Consider the following 20,162-nt stretch of genomic DNA (forward strand, 5'->3'; position numbering starts at 1 on the left):
TACGCAGATCAAAATACAGAGCTTTTACCTTCCTTCTGTATCCCACCCGCTGCTCTGTCACTCTCCTGCTCTTTCTTGGTTCTCAGCTGATATGATCTTTCTTTTAATGCCTTGAGTATATGCTACACTTACCAATTACAGCAAATGTTTTGCACAAGAAATGCCATCTACCTGAAATAGTTTTTAACCGATTCCTACCCCCATCTTTCATCTAGTTAATTCCTATTGATCCTTCAGCTTTCAGTTTAGGCATCATGTCTCCAGTCACGTGCTCTCAACACCACCACGTATATTATATATGGTGTCGTATTTTATTAACATCAGTCTCTCCTAGGGCTTCCCTTGTGGCTCAGCTGGTAAAGAACCCACCTGCAATGCCGGAGACCTGGGTTCAATTCCTGGGTTGGGAAGATCCCCTGGAGAAGAGAAAGGCTACCCACTCAGTATTCAGTCTCTCCTACTACCATATAAGCCCCATGAGACACAGGGACTAAGTTTTATTTTGGGGGGGGCCTGAATAAAGAATATCATAAAGAAGTCGACACGACATAGTTTGCCTAAGTTCAACCTGAGTTCATTATGTATTCATGGAATTGTTTCTTTAAACTGTCTAAATTCCATATCCTTTTTTAAATAAATCATATACTTATAATAACCACTAGGCCTCTCACAGGTTCCAAAAATGATGCAAATAAAAACCATTAAATGACTTTCCATAGTGTCTGAAGAAGCTGTTGTACAAGTCTGGCCAGTAAGGGATTGTTAGATTCATGTGCTCTGTATCATTCCCTTTTAATTTAAATTTTCTTTTTAGAAGGTGTTTTTAATATCATTGAATGTGCAGAAATCTGTTCTGAATTTATATCATTTAAAATCAGCCTTAAAAGTCAGTGATTTATGAAGAACACTGACTTGATGATGGTTTACAACATTTTTCCCTCCTGAGAGGAGACCTATGCTGGGAAAAATAAAACATCCCGAGTCTCATTAATGGAAACAGAGTTGAACAGACAACTGTAACTGTTGCAGATTGCTGAAACTGCCAGGAAATTATAAAAGCAAAAACAAGATTGGGCTGGCAGATTAATGTGCCTTCCATGTACAATCCTGAAATATAAAACCATGGAATTTTCTAATGTTAATGGATATTTCTGTCAATATTTGTCTAGGCACTTTAATGTTGCATATTATAGAAGAGATTAAACAGAGGAAAACTCACTTTACAAAGTTGGATCCCAGCGCAGATGTATTCATATGCTACCTATTCAGTTTCCAACTTCTGGACGTTCACTTGCGGCTGATTATTTTATTGACTAAGGATAATGAGCGCACAGAGCTGCTCTGTCAAAGGAGAATTAATCTGAATAAAAGTTGCTCAACTAATTATGCATATTTATGCCAGAGGAGTCTCAGATTGAATTTAGGCCATCCCCCAAGCTCCTCCCTTCTCCATCTACCAATGCAGTGATTGATTTATCAAGTAATTATTGAGCACCTTTTAAGTGGCAGGTTTTTAAAACAACAAGAGCTCATGAACTAGTTGGAAACTGAGGAAGACAAGCAAAACAGATACGTGGATACAAAGCAGTAAAAACTCTTCTGTAGGTAAATACAGACTTTTCTTAGAACACAACTGCTGCGAGCATTTGCTCAGGCATCTCACCTGTGAGTAGCACAGACCTGATTTCCACACTTTCCATCCCAGCTCAGATTCATTCAGCTTTAGGCAGCTATCCCGTCCCCACAAACCTTCACGTGCATGAGCAGCAGCGTTAGGTGAGCCAGCAGTAATGCCCTGCTCTAAAAGATGCCAAACTTCATCACCTCATTCCTACTGCCCTGTGGACTTCATAGTGCCTCCAGCATTAGGGAGTTTTAACGACAATACAGGGTACATCAATGTCTTACAGGATGCTACTGAATTTTGAAAAAAACACTTCATATTCACTTAAGGTTCAAAATTAAATTCATCCTAAAAGGGAACCTTCCTAATAGTGTTTGTTGGTGGGAATGTAAGTTTCTACAGACATTATGGACAAGAGTATGGATGTTCCTCAGAAAACTAAAAAATAGAATTACCATATGATCTAGCAACCCCACTCCTGGGCATATACTTAGACAAAACTATAATTTAAAAAGACACATGCACCCTTAGGTTCATAGCAATACTGTTCACAGTAGCCAAAATATGTAAACAATCTAAATGTCTATCGACAGAAGATGTGGTACATATATACAATGGAATACTACTCAGCCATAAAAAAGAATGAAATAATGCTGGCTGCTCCAATATGGATGCAACTAGAGATTATCATACTAAGTGAAGTCAGAAAGAGAAAGACAAATACCACATGATATCATTTACATGTGAATCTAAAATATGGTACAAATGAAACTGTCTATAAAACAGCAGACTCACAGACGTAGAGATCAGACTTCGAGTTGCCAGTGGGGAAAGAGGAGGGAGAGGGAGAGGGATGGACTAGAAGTCTGGGGTTAATAGATTCAAACTATTACATTTAGAATGGATACGCAACAAGGTCATACTGCATAGCATAGGGGACTACAACCAATCTCTTGGGATAAACTATAATGGAAAAGAATATATTTTTAAAAAGGTTGTATATATGTATGTAACTGAGCCACGCTGCTATAGAGCAGAGATTGGCCCAACATTGTAAATCAACTGTACTTTAATAAAAATGGTTTAAAAAGTTAAATTCACCCTAGAGCACACTAGGGTGTGTATTACAGACTTAGAAGCATTACAGGAAACTCCTTGAAATAAATCTTGTATTTCTAAACAGAACAAGCCATTTATTAGATTGTTGAGTTGACTGCCATATCTTAGGGGAAAAAAAAAATAAGCATTTCTGAACTAGATTGTTGGTATTTATATTTAGAGCCAAGGAATCAAAGTGAATTTCTCTGACCCTGGCAGAGGCTAAAGATTTTTCTGGCCAAGAATGCTACATCCACATGGTTCCATGAAGAGCACCAATACTCAGCAAAACTGCAAATAAGGCAGGAAGCATCTGTGCCTACCTTTCACTTCCCGAGGACACCTCTCATATTGACTCATGAACAAGATACACTTACCGAGCACCTACTATCTTCCAGGCATAGTTTTAGGTGCTTGGTATATACAACACTGAAAACAAACTAACATTCTACCTCTTCACTTCATTCAAGGCCATTTTGATGAGCACCCACTCTGGGCCTGGAACTGTGCTCAGCACTCGGAAGAGTGACTTAGAAACACCACATGGCGTCTGTCCAAAAGTGAAGCTGTCTGCACATACGTTCAAATATGCAAGAGCAAACGGTGTGGGTACCATTTATCTTGGGCTTCCCAGGTGGCATTAGTGGTGAAGAACCCACGCGCCAATGCAGGAGACATAAGAGACGTGGGTTCCATGCCTGAATGGGGAAGATGCCCTGGAGGGAGGGCATGGCAACCCACTTCAGTATTCTTTTTTTTTTTTTCCCACTTCAGTATTCTTCCTGGAGAATCTCATGGACAGAGGAGCCTGGTGGGCCACAGTCTATAGGGTTTCAAAGAGTCGGACACGGCTGAAGTGACTTAGCAGGCACGCACCAGTTATCTTACCTTGTAAGGAGTTGAAGATGGAGAAGAGGTACATGAAGGGGACATTCAGAGGTCCCCAGGCAAAGAAAGCAAACCCCCAGGTCATGCCCAGGAGAAACGTCAGGCTGACCACGCTACGCAGGTTGCGGAGAACGTCCTCCCGCAGCGTCCGGCTGCTTCTCTTGCCGTTTCTCCCGCAGATCTGCACCATCACCACGATGAACATGGCGACGTTCAGGAAAAACACGAGTCCGAAATACCCGGCGCAGGTCACGTAAAATACGACAGGATCCTGTATCCAGCAGCTTAGAGCAGAAGAGACAGAAAGCAAGAGATGAATCATCACGCCCTGTTTACCGAAGAGGCTTACTTTGGGATTCTGCGGACTTTACAGGTGGGCCTTCCTCAAATGCCCCTCACATGCCTTTAGGAAGTCACTTCATTTGGGGGGGGGGGAGGTGTTTACATAAGTTTTTTGTTTTTGTTTTCTTTTGGATAGTCATTATCTTAAAACCTAGTTATTTAAGTCAACAATTAAGAAAACAAGGTAGCCTCTTAAACTCTGACTTGATGTGAAAACATTATTGTTTGGCTCACCCTAAACCACGTCTATGGAGAAGGCAATGGCACCCCACTCCAGTCCTCTTGCCTGGAAAATCCCATGGACAGAGGAGCCTGGTGGGCTGCAGTCCATGGGGTCGCTAAGAGTCTGACACGACTGAGCGACTTCACTTTCACTTTTCACTTTCATGCGCTGGAGAAGGAAATGGCAACCCACTCCAGTGTTCTTGCCTGGAGAATCCCAGGGACGGGGGAGCCTGGTGGGCTGCCGTCTATGGGGTCGCACAGAGTTGGACACGACTGAAGTGACTTAGCAACTTAGCAAACCACATCTATCCCCTTTCTCTTATGGGCCTCCACTCCAGAGGATGGGAAACTTTCTCAGTGTCCTTTGTTATTTAAATGGTGGCCATGTGGACATTCTGGAGAAAGAAATGACAACCCACTCCAGTATTCTTACCTGAAGAATCCCATGGACAGAGGAGCCTGGGGGCTACAGTCTGTGAGATCACAAACAGCCAGACACCACTGAGTGACTGACTGAATGTGGACACTGTTCTACAAAATGATATGGTAGCAGAGTCCACTAAGGGATTTCGAGAGAGGTATTCCTGACAGACTCACTGGCAAAGCCCTTATTTCTTATTTCTGCTTTGAACATGAATGCAAGCTCTGTGGCTGAAGTCATCATCTTCCATCCAGGAAACGAAGACCAAGAGAGCTGCAGGATTGCTGGTCCTAACATTTTCAGCCACAAAATTAACGTTAGTTGTTGCTTTCTTCCAAGTTTCTTATTATGTGAAAAGAGTACTACTTACTTAAGACATACATAATTGTGGATTCCATTATTAGGAACAAAGTAATTCCTATTAATATAATTGGTCTAATTGAGGCACAACCTTATTGTATAATTCTGTTATTCTAATAACAGAGTTATGCTGTTATTAATGCTGAAACTTCTAATGCACAAATAACATAACATCTTCATAACATCCTTGTGAGATGAGGAAAGATACACTTGCTATTCAGAATGATATATATCTGAAAATAGATGAAAGTAATTTTAAAGGGTACTAAAAGTAAAATTAAAATATTGCAATTTGCAGATGCCCCAGTACCTAATTGATACTATTCAAGTTCTTAGGTACCAAAAATATTTAGATGAATTATTTAAGACAGTTAATCTTCAAATTCTAAAGCATATGGTCATCATTTTGGTAGGTTGTGTCTACCATGGTAGAACATGACCATCCCAAAGGCAAAAGCTGTCTTGAACAACTTTGAGTCCTATAACCTAACAAGATTCCTGGCATATAGTAAATTCTCAATTAATGAGAGCTGTCGATGGTACAATAGTTTACTGAATCATACTTTAAAGGCCAGTAAAAGTTGGCTCACATACTTTTTAAATTCCCTTATTTAGAACTTATGCACTGACTTGTACCTTTAATATAGCTTATTTTAAAGGTCTGCTAAATGATACAGCTTGCCTCTGGAGCTAATTTTTCTTTCTAGTCCCCCTAGAATCTGAAATTCCTGGCTTGGATCCTTTGCTTCCCACTAGCTCTGTTGGGGGCTTTTGAATGTTACTTTGGAAACATAAAAGGGAAGACCAGGAGGAAAGAAACAGGACTGGATACTGACTGGATATTAAAGTGATATCCATCCATGAAATGAGCACAGAAATGTGGCATCACAGTTAGGAGTAAGCTCTTCATTCATTCAGTAATTCAATCAACCCACAAATAATACCGAGTACCTATTATTGTGCTACATAAAATACAAGAAAACTTAACTGCCCAAACTGAACAGTTTAAAAATCTTAGCCTCAATAATCTCACAGTGTAAAGGGAATTTTTCAAATTATTCAAGATCCGTTCTCTCCACTTTCACACAATAATCATATTGTCACTGAATCCCTCACTGTCTGATGCTGCTACTTAACTCTCTGGAAGATGCATGTGGTTTCACGAGGTGGAAGTATTAGGAAACCTCCTCAAAGAGACTGGGTCTTCTAAGTCTAGAAGAGAGAATCTGAAGCTTCTTCTGAACTCCAGATGAGAAGAGTACGACACTCATAAAAGCAGCTCACACAGTTCAGGGTTTTCAACTGAATTCGTGTATGGTATAGCAGAGGCCTTGGCAAAGACATGCAAATACAACTTAACCTTCCAAAATAAGAAGCTCACTATTGGCATGAAAACTCACAATAAACTTTGGAAAACGAAGCATATAATATGCATCACAGATAAATTCCCAACAAACTTTTGTTACTTACAATTCATCACCTTGTTCTTTTCCATAACTCTCTTTTCCATAGACTTCATTTTGCTTTCTGCTCGCAAGAACAATGGACACAACTAAGGCAGGCACACCTGTTATAATGAAACCATGACAGAAACAACTTTTCTGCAGCATCTGAAATTGCTTTATAAGACTGAAAATGGCAAGGGGAAAGAAAAGAAAGTAAACACTCCATATTACAAAATCAAATTTCTTAGAACTGGCAACTTGGTTGAAAACAACAATAAAATCCCTTTTGTGGTATGAAACATCCAACTCTAATTAGAAACAATCTAAATCTTAAGTATTCTGTTGGCTTGCTGGTACCCACTAGAGTATAAGGGCCTGCCCTATCCTGAACGTAGCACCAGAAAATGTAGTTTCATGAATGACACCTGTTAGACTGACCGAGTTAAGATTGGAAAGTAACTGCAGCTTCATTCTCCCCCTTTCTATAGAAAGAAACGTCTTCAGAATAAGTTGAGGGGAAACAGAGGGGGCAGAAAGTCTTTATAGTCATCTCTTTCCTCTCATGAGAATCTATACAGATTTGCATGTATATTTCAGTGGGGAAATGCTACCCCACCTGAATTCCCTGAAAGGTGCCTTCACTGCCCCCTAAGGGGGTACTGAACACCTTGCAAATGTCTCATTTCCCCCCTGCCATCTGAAAAAGAGATTTGTGATAAAGCTTGAAAATGCCTGTCCCAATACAGAACCCAGATAAAAGAAGGAGCCTGATTGGAAGACTGTAAACAGCCTAACATAGCCATCTGTGTCTGGCTGAGGAATCATGGTAAGAAGTTCAAAGCAAGAATTCTGTCAGTATTCTGGTTGCACTCACAAAAATAACCTTTTCGCTCAGGTTTCCAAGACATGGGCATGTGTCTAGGGGCAAGAATAGTTAAGAGTCTGAGCTGGCCTTTCTATTTTGAAATATAATGGAAATCCACCACTGTCTGCCAGCTGCTTCTTCAGACTTGGGTGGGCTGGATCTGGACACAGGAAATAAGTTGGTGGTGACTCAAGAGCTAAGGTTTTTTTTTTTTTTCCCCTTTAATAGTGACTTTTGTGAGGACTGTGGAACAGTTTTAAAAACACCCCTGCCTTCGGTTATGTATATCAAATGCATATCATTCACAATCTTGAAGTTTCTTTTAGCAGTCCTATTCTTTCAAAATAGGATCTTCCTATGAGAACCTAGTGATTTCCAGGATGGAAAAAAAAATGCAGGAGGCTTACCCCAGCCAACGATGCAGAATTTCAGGATGTACCGGCGAATGTAAGTGTTAAATACTTTCACCAGGGCAATGTACATGTGAATCGCTTCTAGTCCCATCCAGGTAAAGGCTGCTAGAAGGAAGAAGTGCAGGAGGGCTGCGATGGCCGTGCAAAGTCCATCCACATGAAACGAGGTGATCCATCCATCCAGGAGGAAGGCGAGATTCAGGAATAGCAGGGCTGTGCTGAGGTTCATCAGGATTTTGGAGGGATAATCTCTTCGTAATTTTCTTTAGAAAAAAAGGAGAAGCAATAGAAAGATATATGAGAATAACATTGTAAATAAATCTTTTAAGCACAGGCAGTTAATTAACATCTTATACAGCTCTGCAATAACCTAGATAGTACCATCTTTATGACATGGTTCCACTGGGAGGGGGACCAAAGATATGAGTACCAGGCAAATTATAAAGATTTAAAAAAAAATACTAATCTTATTTCAAAACTGTTTCCAAAATTTCTAATTGGTTACAACAGATTGACTTTTTTTTAATCCAGGAAAAACTATAGATTAGAAAAAATATTTTTGTTAAAAACCAATTTCCCGAAAATTTGTTGAAATTTCTTGATTTCTAATGAGGTCAGGGTCCTTTTTTAAAAAGACTTCCTGTTTCAAAACCAATTTTATAAGATTTATTTTGCTTTCATCTTTTTTCCATCTTTTCATCTTGTATTTTCACAAAAATGTTTTCATCTTTTACCATAAAAAGCAGTTCATACAATTGTTATTTACTTAAATACTAATCATCTGTAACAGGCTTAAATATATTTAATCAATAGAAATACAGTAACTATAAATTAAGATTCTAAAGCTGGGAAATTCCTGTTGCATGATACATCTCATGAGAAATCTGACCATTAAAACTGAATCCTACATGATTCACAAGGTGTATATATGTTTTTAAAAGCTGAGACAATTCTCGTATTCATGTTTTGCAACAGTCTGCTCTGGATTTGGCAGATAGAAAAAAAAAAAAAACTTACTCAAAAGCAACATATGTCAGGAGGGTAGCTGCTGAAAAGATGGCAGATATTCCACACCCAATATAGGTAATGAAGGTGAGGACTCTAGTGTTTTTTGCATCCAACTGTGAGGCAGTTCCTTGAAGGTCCTACCGAAAACATGAGAAACAGCTGTAATAATCTCTTTTTATGAGAACGCTGTTTTGTTTTAGTAGAAGCTTCGTGACAACACTTAGAATTGCAACTCAATCTTAGGGGCTAACAACAACAGTGTAAATCAATACAGGCGGATCTCATTTTAAGTGTTTGCCTTTATTGCACTTCACAGACACTGCATTCTTTTTACATTGAAACATTATACTGAACATTTGTGGCAACTCTGAATTAAGACATTTTTCCAACATTTGCTCACTTTGGATCTCCTGTTGCACTTTGGGAATTCTCATCTATTTAAAACTTGTTCAGTTCATTGTTATTATATTTGTTATGGTGACCTGCGATCAGTGATCTTTGATGTTGCTGCTTGATAAGCTGAAGCTTAGACGATGGTGACCAATTTCTAGCAATAAAATATTTTAAAGCAAGGTATCTATATTTTTTTTCTTTTAGAGATAATGACATTGCACATTCACAGGCTACAGTACTGTACAAACATAACTTTTATATGTACTGGGAAACCCAAAAATTTGTATGACTCATTTTATCTTGATATTTGCTTTATTGCAGTGGTCTGGAACTGAACCCACAAAAATATCTCCGAGGTATGCCTGTACTGAAATTTCCACTTATTGCACTCTTGTGGATCACTCCATGAAACAAAAATGTAGCATTATTGAGAGTTGCACATGGTTTTTTATCATTACCCATTACCCAAGCTCTTTGCACATCAGTATAACTTGAAGAGCAAAACCACTGGTTCCCCTAACAAAAACTGAAAAGGAGGTCATTGTCTTGCATTATAAATAACTAGACCCTTCCTACCATTTGCAGGGCTGGGGTCCCAAGCACAAATGCAGGCCACTGTGGCCCATGTGTCCAAGCCCTCAGGTGGGCCCTGGCTTCTTTGCTTGGTAGGGTGGGACTCATCCAAGACAGCCAGAGGCTGGCTGGCACGTGGCTGCCCAGTTCTAAGAATAGTGCTGAGGTTCTTACTGTGCTCATTTCAAAGGTTGGTACATATAAGGTCTTTCCTTTTCCTTTTTCATAAATGAGAAACCACCAAGAGGTTTTTTTTTTGGGGGGGGTGGCAGGGTGTTGTCATAGTTTTTTTGATTTTTATACACTTGAAAAGCTGTTACTTAAAAGTGTTAGGGGTTGGACTTCCCTGGTGGTGCAGCGGATAAGAATCCACCTGCCAACGCAGAGGACACAGGTTCGATCCCTGGTCCGGGAAAACTCCACATGCTGAGGGGAGCTAAAGCCTGTCCACCACAACTCCTCAGCCTGCGCTCTAGAGCCAATGCTCTGCAACAAAAGAAGCCACCAAGACGAGAAGTCTGCCAACAGCAACGAAGACCCAGCACCGCAGAAAATAAATTTTTCTTTTTAAGTATTAGAGGCTGTTGTGATTAAAAAGAAGTAAGCATTTTTGCATGTGAATACAAAGCCTTAATTTCACTGGGCAGAAGGAGGCAGACGTGCAAGATTCAGGCGTGGTAGGAAAATCTTTCTTTTCTTCCTTAAATGGAGAATTGGACTAGGGATAAATCTTGAGTTAAGACCAACTAATCAAGCCTTGGTTGGAGGAGAAAGGCATCTCCATTACACAGATGTTTGAAAACGGAGCCTTTTTGGAGAAGGAACATGGAATATCTGGTTTAAACTTTTAGGTCTTAAATTATGGGGAAAAAAAAGTTTATAGGTTTTTCATTCTGTAATGTTAATTTTCTTTAATTGTCACCAAAATGTCAATAAAATCTGCTATTCATACAAAAACCTCCAGGAAGTCATTTTGTATGAGTGTATATCTATGTGAAACCACGAGTGGGACTTAATTCCAGGTTCGGTTGACACAGTGAGGAGCAGGTAATGGTACCTGTGTGATAGCAAGAAATGCACAAAGTGATGGAATTCAGCAGACACAGGGACTCAGGATCAGAGAGGACCATCCCTACCCACCTCTCCCAGGAACCCCTCAAACCACTGGGAGGACCTGAGATGCCCCTGGCACATGGGGTGGGTTTGAGCCAGGCCACTCGATTCACTGGTAGGTTACCTCGATCAAAATTCTGGTTACTCCAGGATTTGATGGAGCAGAGAAATATCTTGAGAACCTCCAAAGGACTCATTATTACCTCTTGAAGAACGTACGGCTCTCCATTAGATGTGGTTGACTTGCAAGTCATGATTAGAGCCACAGTTTAAAATGTAAATTGAATAAAATGATGCTCTTTACGGTTACATATTTAAACACAATTCTCATGCTGTTTCGTACTTTTAAAGAATGAAGAATATGAAAATATTAGTTCCTCTGAACGAGCCAATATGAAAACATACTAACATAAAAAAATAGGGAAGTCGGTTTTACTACAAATACATGTAACAGAGGATGTGAAAATGTTCATATGTTTGTAGATTAGGAGATATAATTATGAATCTGGGGTATGTTTTTTAATTTCTCATATGGTGAATGTGTCATGGGGCAAACTAGACTCAAGGAATATCTTACACAAGTGAATAAAGAGTTTGTATACCAAGAAAGACTCTTAACAATGTCTTGGTGGTCTGGAAACGCTGAAAGGATGTGGGCACATGACCAGAAAAGATAAATTCTGGAAAGTTTTACTTCCAGAACTTTATAATCCTATAAAAGCAGCCACAATGGAAAATGGAAAAAGAGTAGTGAAAAATGCACATACCCTTATACCTGTAAAACTAATTATTTCATCAAATGACAACAGAAAAAGTAATATTAATTATAAATTCATAACAAAATGTAAACAATACTTGAAAAAAAAGTAATGGGAAGCCAAACTTTGGTTACTCATAAATCATCTCTGAGCAGTGAACAGTATTATTGCTAGCTATTTATCTAATACTGATTTACAACACACACAATCCTTCTCACACACACACAGAGTTAAATACTTCAATGAATTAAGCTAAAGCTTGTATACCTAAATGATTAATGATGCAAAATCAGCATTTCATGAAAGAAAGATGCTGTCACTTTTCAAAAAAATGAATATGGAAGAAAACAGGATTTTAAAAAACCATTTAGGGAAGACATGCTATAGTTTAATTGTCCATTTTCATGGTCTGTCAGTAAATGAAGACATTCATATTTGAGGAAAGTTAAAAAGTTATTTTCTATGACTGTCAGTCTTTTTAAATGACATGGTCTTATCCTTCAGAGCTTTAAGTATTGGATTGTCAGGAAAATCACAACGGGCAGGGCTGCCTCAAGACAATGGCCATTTATCAGTCCCTAGGCCAAGCAGATGCACGAGCCAGTCACTGCACCCACAGCCGCTCACGGCTTCCTCTCGGTCCCATTGGAAGTGGGTGTGAAGATTCAAGGGACAGATTGGATACACATAACCCGACCTCTGTGACTCAGTTTGAAAAGCTTTACTGCCTCAGCACTCATTACTCCCATCTTCGGTTAAAAAGCAAATGTGGTTTGATCCCTTTATGGAAACTATACAGAAACAATGGCTGTTCGGACCTGGAGGGTGTATTTCATCCCAGAAAGGTGTTTACACAAACACTAGCATACCAGATTATAAAATGAAGGTGTAAGTCTGTGGATGAAGTCATACAAGTGCCTGCTTATATGACTCTCGAAAATTGACTCTTGAAAATTTGGTGGGCTGAAAAAACATACTGATGCAATCTAATTTCTGCTTAGAACTGTTGGACAGGCTGGCTAATGAGATAAAACCGGGGCCAGAGGAAAGAAGGCAGGAAGAAAGTGAGGAAAGAAAGGTAGGAAGGTCTAGTTGTGAGAGAAATGTCACACCCATCATTTCTCTGGCAGGCCTCCACACTACCCTAGTTACTAGTCTTTGCTAATAGGCGTGATCTCCAGTTAGGGCTGCAGTCATCTGGGGTCACAGCTGGATCACCAGTACCTGGTACAAAGTTCCATTCAAACATATGAATGATAATAAACTATAAGGCGATTTTTGATGAGACTTTTCACAGCTCACTTCCATGCTAGTAAAACCCAACATTTTCTCCCTCTTTAACTTTTCTCTCTCTCTCTCCCTCCCTCCCTCCCTCCCTCCCTCCCTCTCCCCATCTCCCTAACTTTCTCTGTTAATTCAAGGGTTTCATGGTGATTTTCTTGTTTCTGAGGTTGTGATTACTGTTAATGCACAGGGGGGTGGGTAGGGGGAACAGTATTCTTTTCTATACTTACCTTGCACATTTTAAACATATGATCTCTGCCAGTTAGATTCTTATTTAAGAATCAAGATTTCAGGCTATAGATGAAAATTATTAGGGAAAAAATTTCCCAAACACATAATCCATAAAGGCTGACTCACAAAAAGAAACACGCCTTCCACAATTATATCATTTCAAAATGAGTTTAGACGTTCCTCCCCTACCATCAGAACCCCAAAGTGGGTGAGGTGGTTACACAGGCAGACTGTCTCGTTGGCGTCTGAATCTTTGTGTGCGAAACATCCTGAAGTGTCCCAAAATCCAGAACTTTCTGTGGGAAGAAATCAACAGTGTGAAAATGCCAGCGGGTCAGTTCCTTTCCCAGGATGGGGGAGCTATCCCCTGGGGAACTGTGTCTCAGTCTCTTTTGCCTTGCAGTTTGTCTGCAAAACGGATACTGTTCTGAAAACTGCCAATACTTAAAATAATTTCGATTCCTGGATGTTACTGCAAGGTGGGCAGTTAGAGATTAGGTGGTGGTTTTCAACTGTGTCCTATGGAAGTGCCTCCTCAGGGACACTGCAAAAACGTGAATTTTTAAAATTCAAAATATTTGAATATATATTTTACTTGTTTAATGTATGTATATTGAGTATATCTATAAGACATATATAAGACATTCATTTAGTAGATTATATTTTATATAAATATATATTTAACATAAATATATTAATGCATGAATTGATATGTAATTTATTTAATATATTTTAAAGTCAATTTCCATAAAAAGAGTATTTCTTTCCAAATATGTTACATACTAACAAAGTCTCTAGAGATCAATACAATTTTTTACCCCCTTGGGTCAATCTATGTCTCTGGGAAGACATGAGAACAAAGGTCAGTTTCCTTGGAACATGCTATTAAGCACGCAGAAGTCATGCACAGAGACAGCTTACTGTAATGCCTTTACCACATCTTATATGACTTTCATGGTATGATATGGAATATGAATGACACATATAGTCGAGAAGTGTTTTAAGACTACAAGGTGATATCATTTTTAACTATGTAGCGAGTAAATCAGAATCTTCTCAAACTGCAACCAGAAACCAAACAGCAACAAAAACTTTCCAGCTAGGATAAGGAGCGTCAGGAGGTTTGGGACAGCTTCAGATTACATTTCTGAGAAGCAGCCTACACCAGCGCTGGTGTGACTGGGGAGTCGCGGAACAGCAGGGGCATCCCAGGGGAAGACAACCAGGTGCGAGGTTTCCCCTTCCCTTCACAGACGTCACCACCCTTTACACCTAGTGACCTACCCCTTAATTTTGCCTTTCTCTCTCAACTGTAAAATGTCATTTTGGAGGCACTTCATTTCTTTCAAGTAACGTGTATCCATTATAACCATTCCTATAGTTACAGTTCTCTAATATGATATCCCCCCATAACCCATGGTCTGGAAACTAGATTTTAAATTGCATGCCTTGTGCACAACAAATAATCTCAGAAGTGTCCTAGAAGAAATGTGATCAAATGTATACTGACATTCATCTAAAAGGGGCAATAAAAATATATGCTATAGTTTATAAATTACTGAAATTAGAGATAGTTTTTTTTTTAAAAAGTGTGCCTATTTCTTCTTGCAATGAATAAAAAGTTACTGAAATAAGAATTCTCTTCCCAAGCTACCTAAACTAAATTTTGCAGCTCAGTTGCCATCACACTTACATTGTGACTCACTCTGATCTGAGATGGAATTAAAGGAAATGGAGGTGTCTAGCAAGGTTTAAAATTCAGTTGTTATTAAAACAGCCAATATTTTAAAACTTACCATTTTTGTACAGATTCCAGAAGGCACAGATGGGATGAGCCACTGCCTATATTAATGTAAGAATAAACATGTGAAACTGTGTTTAAAATAAATGAAAAAAATCATACAATTTGAATATGGGAAATGAGTAAAAATGCTAAGGTTTTCACAAAGGAATAGATCACCATTAGCCACAGTAATACGATCCAAGAACAGCAGGCAGTTTAAGGGGTTTGCTCTCACAGACTTCAAATGGAAATCAACTATAGCTCCAAAGGGATCATCACCTTATCCATTTATCTGCAGGTTACTAATTATGTCTCATAGTAAAGTGTAATTCTAAGCATTTAGCAAAGCTCTTTACACTAAAATTTCACTTCATCTTCAAAATTCTCTTTTATTTCTAGATATATGCCCAAAAGAATCACAAGCAGGGACTCAAACAGATATTTACACAACCATGTTCAGAGCAGCATTATTCACAATTGCCAAAAGATGGAAGCAGCAAAAGTACCCATTATGAATGAATGGATAAGCAAAATGTGTGTGTGTGTGTGTATGTATGTATGCAATGGAATATCATCTAGACTTAAAAATGAAGGAAATTATTACATGCTATCATATGGATAGAACTCAAAAATACCAAGTGAAATAAGCCAATCACAAAAAGACAAATACTGTATGATTCCACTGATATGAGGTATCAAAACAGTCAGTTTCATGGAGACAGAATAGAAAGGCGGTTTCCAAGGACTGAGAGAGGAGGGATGGGAGGTGTTTCATGGGGACATAGTTTCAGTTGGGGAAAATGAAGAAGTTCTGGAGATGGATGTAGTGATGGTTGCAGAGAAGTGTGAATGTACCCACAGAACTGCACACTTAGTAATGGTTAAAATAGTAACTTTTATGTTATGTATATTCTACCAATACTTTGGCCACCTGATGCCAAGAGTCGACTCATTGGAAAGGACCCTGATATTGTAAAAAATTGAGGGCAGGAGGAAAAGGGGGGGACAGAGGATGAGATGGTTGGATGGCATCACTGACTCGATGGACATGGGTTTGAGCAAGGTCCGGGAGTTGGTGATGGACAGGGAAGCCTGGCGTGCTGCGGTCCATGGGGTTGCAAAGAGTCGGACACGACCTAGCTTATGGAACAACAGCATATCCTACCACGATAAAAAAAATTCTTTACGATGAAGGAGCCGAAACAAAGGAGGCCAAAGGGTACAACAGGGAAGTCTCAGAGGGTTCCGTGACAAAGCAAGGCGAATTCTTAGTCGACTTCAATTCCAAGCCTTACTCCTTATCAGCCAGGTCACTTCCCGCCTGCCTTCCTGCCTGTCTAACAGTCAAACTGTGACTGGGAGCCTCTATAAAACAGGGGAACACTGTGGTTAGGCCACTGAGGACAATAAGAACCCCCACATAATTTTATCAAATAAACAGATGAAGCAGGAAAAAAAAAAGCAACATGTGCCAAGGTTTTAGACAAGCACTAACCTCTCAAAAAAAATAAGCCAACTCTCTCCTGTTTCTCCCATTTCCCTTCTGCTTTCCCAGCTTCAGTCATCTTTGACTTTTAAAGGGCTTCCCTGGTAGCTCAGCTGGTAAAGAATCCACCTGCAATGCAGGAGACCCTGGTTCGATTTCTGGGTCAGGAAGATCCCCTGGAGAAGGGATAGGCACTCCAGTATTCTTGCCTGGAGAATTCTATAGACAAAGGAGGATGGACAGAGGAGGTTGCTATACTCGCAAAGAGTCGGATACAACTAAGCGACTTTAACTTTCACTTGACTTTAAAAAGACAACAAAAACCTTGAATGACACAGTTGTGCACTGTGTCTAGATCTAATTTAGCTGAAGTACTGGGCTGGCCAAAAAGTTTGTTCATGTTCTTTGTAAGATGCACAAAAATACAAATGAACTTTATGGCCAGCCCAATAATTATTTGTTGTTGTTGTTCCATGGCTTAGTCGTGTCTGACTCTTTGCGACCCCGTGGACTGCAGCACACCAGGCCTCCCTGTCCATCACCAGCTCCCGGAGCTTGCTCAAACTCAGGGCCATTGAGTCAATGATGCCATTCAACCATCTCATCCTCTGTCGCCCCCTTCTCTTCCTGCCCTCAATCTTTCCCAGCATGAGGATCTTTTCCAAGGAGTTGGCTCTCTGCATCAGGTGGCCAAAGTATTGGAGCTTCGGCTTCAGCATCAGTCCTTTCAATGAATATTCCTTTCAATGACTATTCTTTCAGTGATTTCCTTTAGGATTGACTGGTTTGATCTCCTTGCTGTTCAAGGGACTCTTAAAGAGTCTTCTCCAGTACCACAGTTTGAAAGCATCAAATTATATGTCGTTTCTTAAAAGGAGTGGCTCTTTCCTTCACTCTCATTCCTCTGCAGATGACTGAATCCTAGAAAAGACTAAATGTCCCTCCCTTATCCTACTGCCATCATCTACTGTGACATTATAGGACTACCGGACTAGCTGGTTTCCCCATTGTGGAAACCTACAATGTACAAGTTACTTGTAACCATGTTTTAAAAGATGCCTCAGAGTTCTACGAAACAGTCAGCCTCTGCCCCATGGCTGTCTGCAGCTTTTCTTTACCTGAGTTCTTGTGTGTTTGATCCTTATCTGAACAGGATCCTTCAGATCCTGGATAGTAATGTTTCCAACACTGCACGCCATCACATAGCTCACTAAGGTGCCTTTCTTGGTTCCTACATCCTTTTAAAGAAAAAAAAAAAACTGCGTATTAGTCAGAAGTACACCCTTTTATTTTATTTTGGTGCTCCAAAGTAAGCAATCTGTCAGCACTTCTTACACTTAAGATCTTCAGTTATAGAACATCCTGTTTATAAGATCAAACTGCTAGCTTTGCTGAAAGAGCTCTGCTATTTCCCTTATTATAATAAATACATTGAAGGAATCTGAGAGCCAATGCTGCAAGATAATGTTCATAAAACTTCGTTCTTGATTGCTGTGACTGATTTCAGCCAGTTAACATCTGAAACAATGCAAACTCCTAAATAATATGCACTCATAAAAAGTTGCGAGACAGTTAGATCATTTCCCTACCATAAAAAATAGATGAAGTTGTTTTCCTCTAAAGAAATAACAAGGAAATATGGTGTGAAAAATAAAAATCAATTCATCTTTCAGGTTCGTGACAACAGTCTGAGTGTTTACTAGAAGTGAAGTGAGTGAAGCGAAAGTCGCTCAGTTGTGTCTGACTCTTTGCGATCCCGTGGACTGGAGCCCACCAAATTCCTCTGTCCATGGAATTCTCCAGGCAAGAATACTAGAGTGGGTTGCCATTCCCTTCTCCAGGGGATTTTCTCCACCCAGGGATGGAACCCGGGTCTCCTTTATTGCAGGCAGATTCTTTACTGAGCTTTACTGAGCTTTACTGATTCTTTGTCTAGGGCTTCTAGGGGAGCCCTAGTGTTTACTAAAGTGAAGTGAAGTGAAAGTCGCTCAGTCGTGTTTGACTCTTTGCGACCCCATGGACTACAGAGTCCACGGAATACTCCGGGCCAGAATACTGGAGTGGGTAGCCTTTCCCTTCTCCAGGGGACCTTCCCAATACAGGGATAGATAGAACTCAGGTGCCCCGCATTGCAGGCAGATTCTTTACCAGCTGAGCCACAAGGGAAAGCGGAGTGTTTACTAATGTAAACCTAAATGTAATTCTACTGGATTAAAACTCCACTGGAACTTCTACCATCTCTGAATGTACATTTGGTGGTGTCTGTAGCTACCACTTCAAAGTTAAGGTTGCCAGGAAATCAAATTAATGAATCTGTGCTGCAAAATGCCTGGGAACAATAGATTACCATCACTTTCTCTTTTCCTCTGTATTTCTTGTTGAACCTCTTCAATTTCTCTATTACAGCTTGTAAATCAGCTCTTTTGGAATAACTACAGGATTCCTTCAATGCTACCTAGTTCTTATTACCCAGAATATAGCTTTTGGTTAGGTTTGTGTACTCTCTTTCAATAAAGGGGCTATGGTTTGGAGATACCCAGCCTTTCCGGTAAAAAGGAGGGGTGGGGGAAATTGAAGAGACTGACACATATACACTATTGATACTATGTATAAAATAGACAACTGATGGAAATGTACCATAAAACTCAGAGAACTCTCTGACAGTTTAATACACTGTCCTGTCCTAGATGACAGGGAAATCCAAAAGAGACAGGACATGCATACATATATAGCTGACTCCTTTTGCTGAGCAGTAAGACTTCCCCGGTGGCTCAGATGGTAAAGAATCTGCCTGCAATGCAGGAGACCTGGGTTCAATCCCTGGGTGGGGAAGATCCCTTGGAGAAGGGAATGGCTACCCACTCCAGTATTCTTGCCTGGAGAATCCCAGGTACAGAAAGGAGCCTGGTGAGCTACAGTCCATGGGGTCACAAAGACCTGGACAAAACTCAGCAACTAATACACAGAGAGGCCAAGATGGCCCCAGGCTTTCCTGATAGCTCAGACGGTACAGAATCTGCCTGCAATGGTTCAATCAGGGATTGAACCCAGGCTCCCTGCATTGGAAGCGTGGCATCTTAACCACTGAACTACCAGGGAAGTCTCCTATTATTTTAAAAGGTGGCTTTGTTACACGTCTCCAAAAACTTTAACAAATGCATTTTAAAGTATTTGTAGCTATTAAATCCTTCAGAGCAATTGCATGTAATTACATTCTTAATTTACTCAAAAATTGTATATAGCTTGTTCTTAAAGCATTTGCTGAGAACATTTTAAAGTGTTTTGAGTTAATGACTATAAACAGTTCCATGTTCCTCCTTTTACTTCCACATGGCCTCCTTTGCCATTGTTCTAAACGTGACGCCTAGTGCAGTGAAATACAGTTCTACTGCCTTTCAAACTTGCAGATAGGTCACACTGTTTGATAGACACAGGTACCCTCAATTTAACAGATAAAACTTTTACGGACAGGGCTCAGTGAAACTGCTCAAAATGAGCTGTACTTTCAAAGGCAACCAGAGGTCATCAGTGTTTGCTGGCAGGGGACTTTCTAGTATTTGGAAACGATGCCAATAAAAATGATAATATGTGCTCAGCACAATGCCACACTACTTGGGGGATGTGGGAAGGCCAAAGGCCATTTGAAATACTAATGGGAAAACTGATTAAAGCCAAGAATGCTGCTCATTATGTAAACAGTGCTTCCCGCTGAATCAAGAAAAAAACCTTTCCTTTGGCACACAATTTCTTTAACTCTGAAGATCTAAATTGCTGGAGACCATAAAATACTTAACAAAGGAAATAAGAAATAATAACTTCTCCACAAATTCCATTTCTAATTGCATCACACAA

At 39.8% G+C, this 20,162-nt stretch overlaps 1 protein-coding gene across 6 annotated transcripts in view; it reads right to left on the reverse strand.

Annotated features, from left to right (window-relative positions):
• ADGRG6 (adhesion G protein-coupled receptor G6) overlaps positions 1 to 20,162 on the reverse strand; it is a 150,605-nt gene that overhangs the window by 22,226 nt on the left and 108,217 nt on the right. For all 6 annotated transcript variants that reach the window (XM_070461626.1, XM_070461629.1, XM_070461628.1 and 3 more), the window contains 7 exons: positions 17,429 to 17,548; positions 14,838 to 14,883; positions 13,231 to 13,337; positions 8,699 to 8,826; positions 7,676 to 7,944; positions 6,429 to 6,525; positions 3,611 to 3,894 (listed from right to left, as the gene is read on the reverse strand). In XM_070461626.1, the coding sequence (XP_070317727.1) occupies positions 3,611 to 3,894; positions 6,429 to 6,525; positions 7,676 to 7,944; positions 8,699 to 8,826; positions 13,231 to 13,337; positions 14,838 to 14,883; positions 17,429 to 17,548 (1,051 nt within the window). The remainder of the gene's footprint in view (positions 1 to 3,610; positions 3,895 to 6,428; positions 6,526 to 7,675; positions 7,945 to 8,698; positions 8,827 to 13,230; positions 13,338 to 14,837; positions 14,884 to 17,428; positions 17,549 to 20,162) is intronic.

The sequence above is a fragment of the Odocoileus virginianus genome, chromosome 34 (genome assembly GCF_023699985.2).
Source record: "Odocoileus virginianus isolate 20LAN1187 ecotype Illinois chromosome 34, Ovbor_1.2, whole genome shotgun sequence".
NCBI classification, from domain to species: Eukaryota; Metazoa; Chordata; class Mammalia; order Artiodactyla; family Cervidae; genus Odocoileus; species Odocoileus virginianus.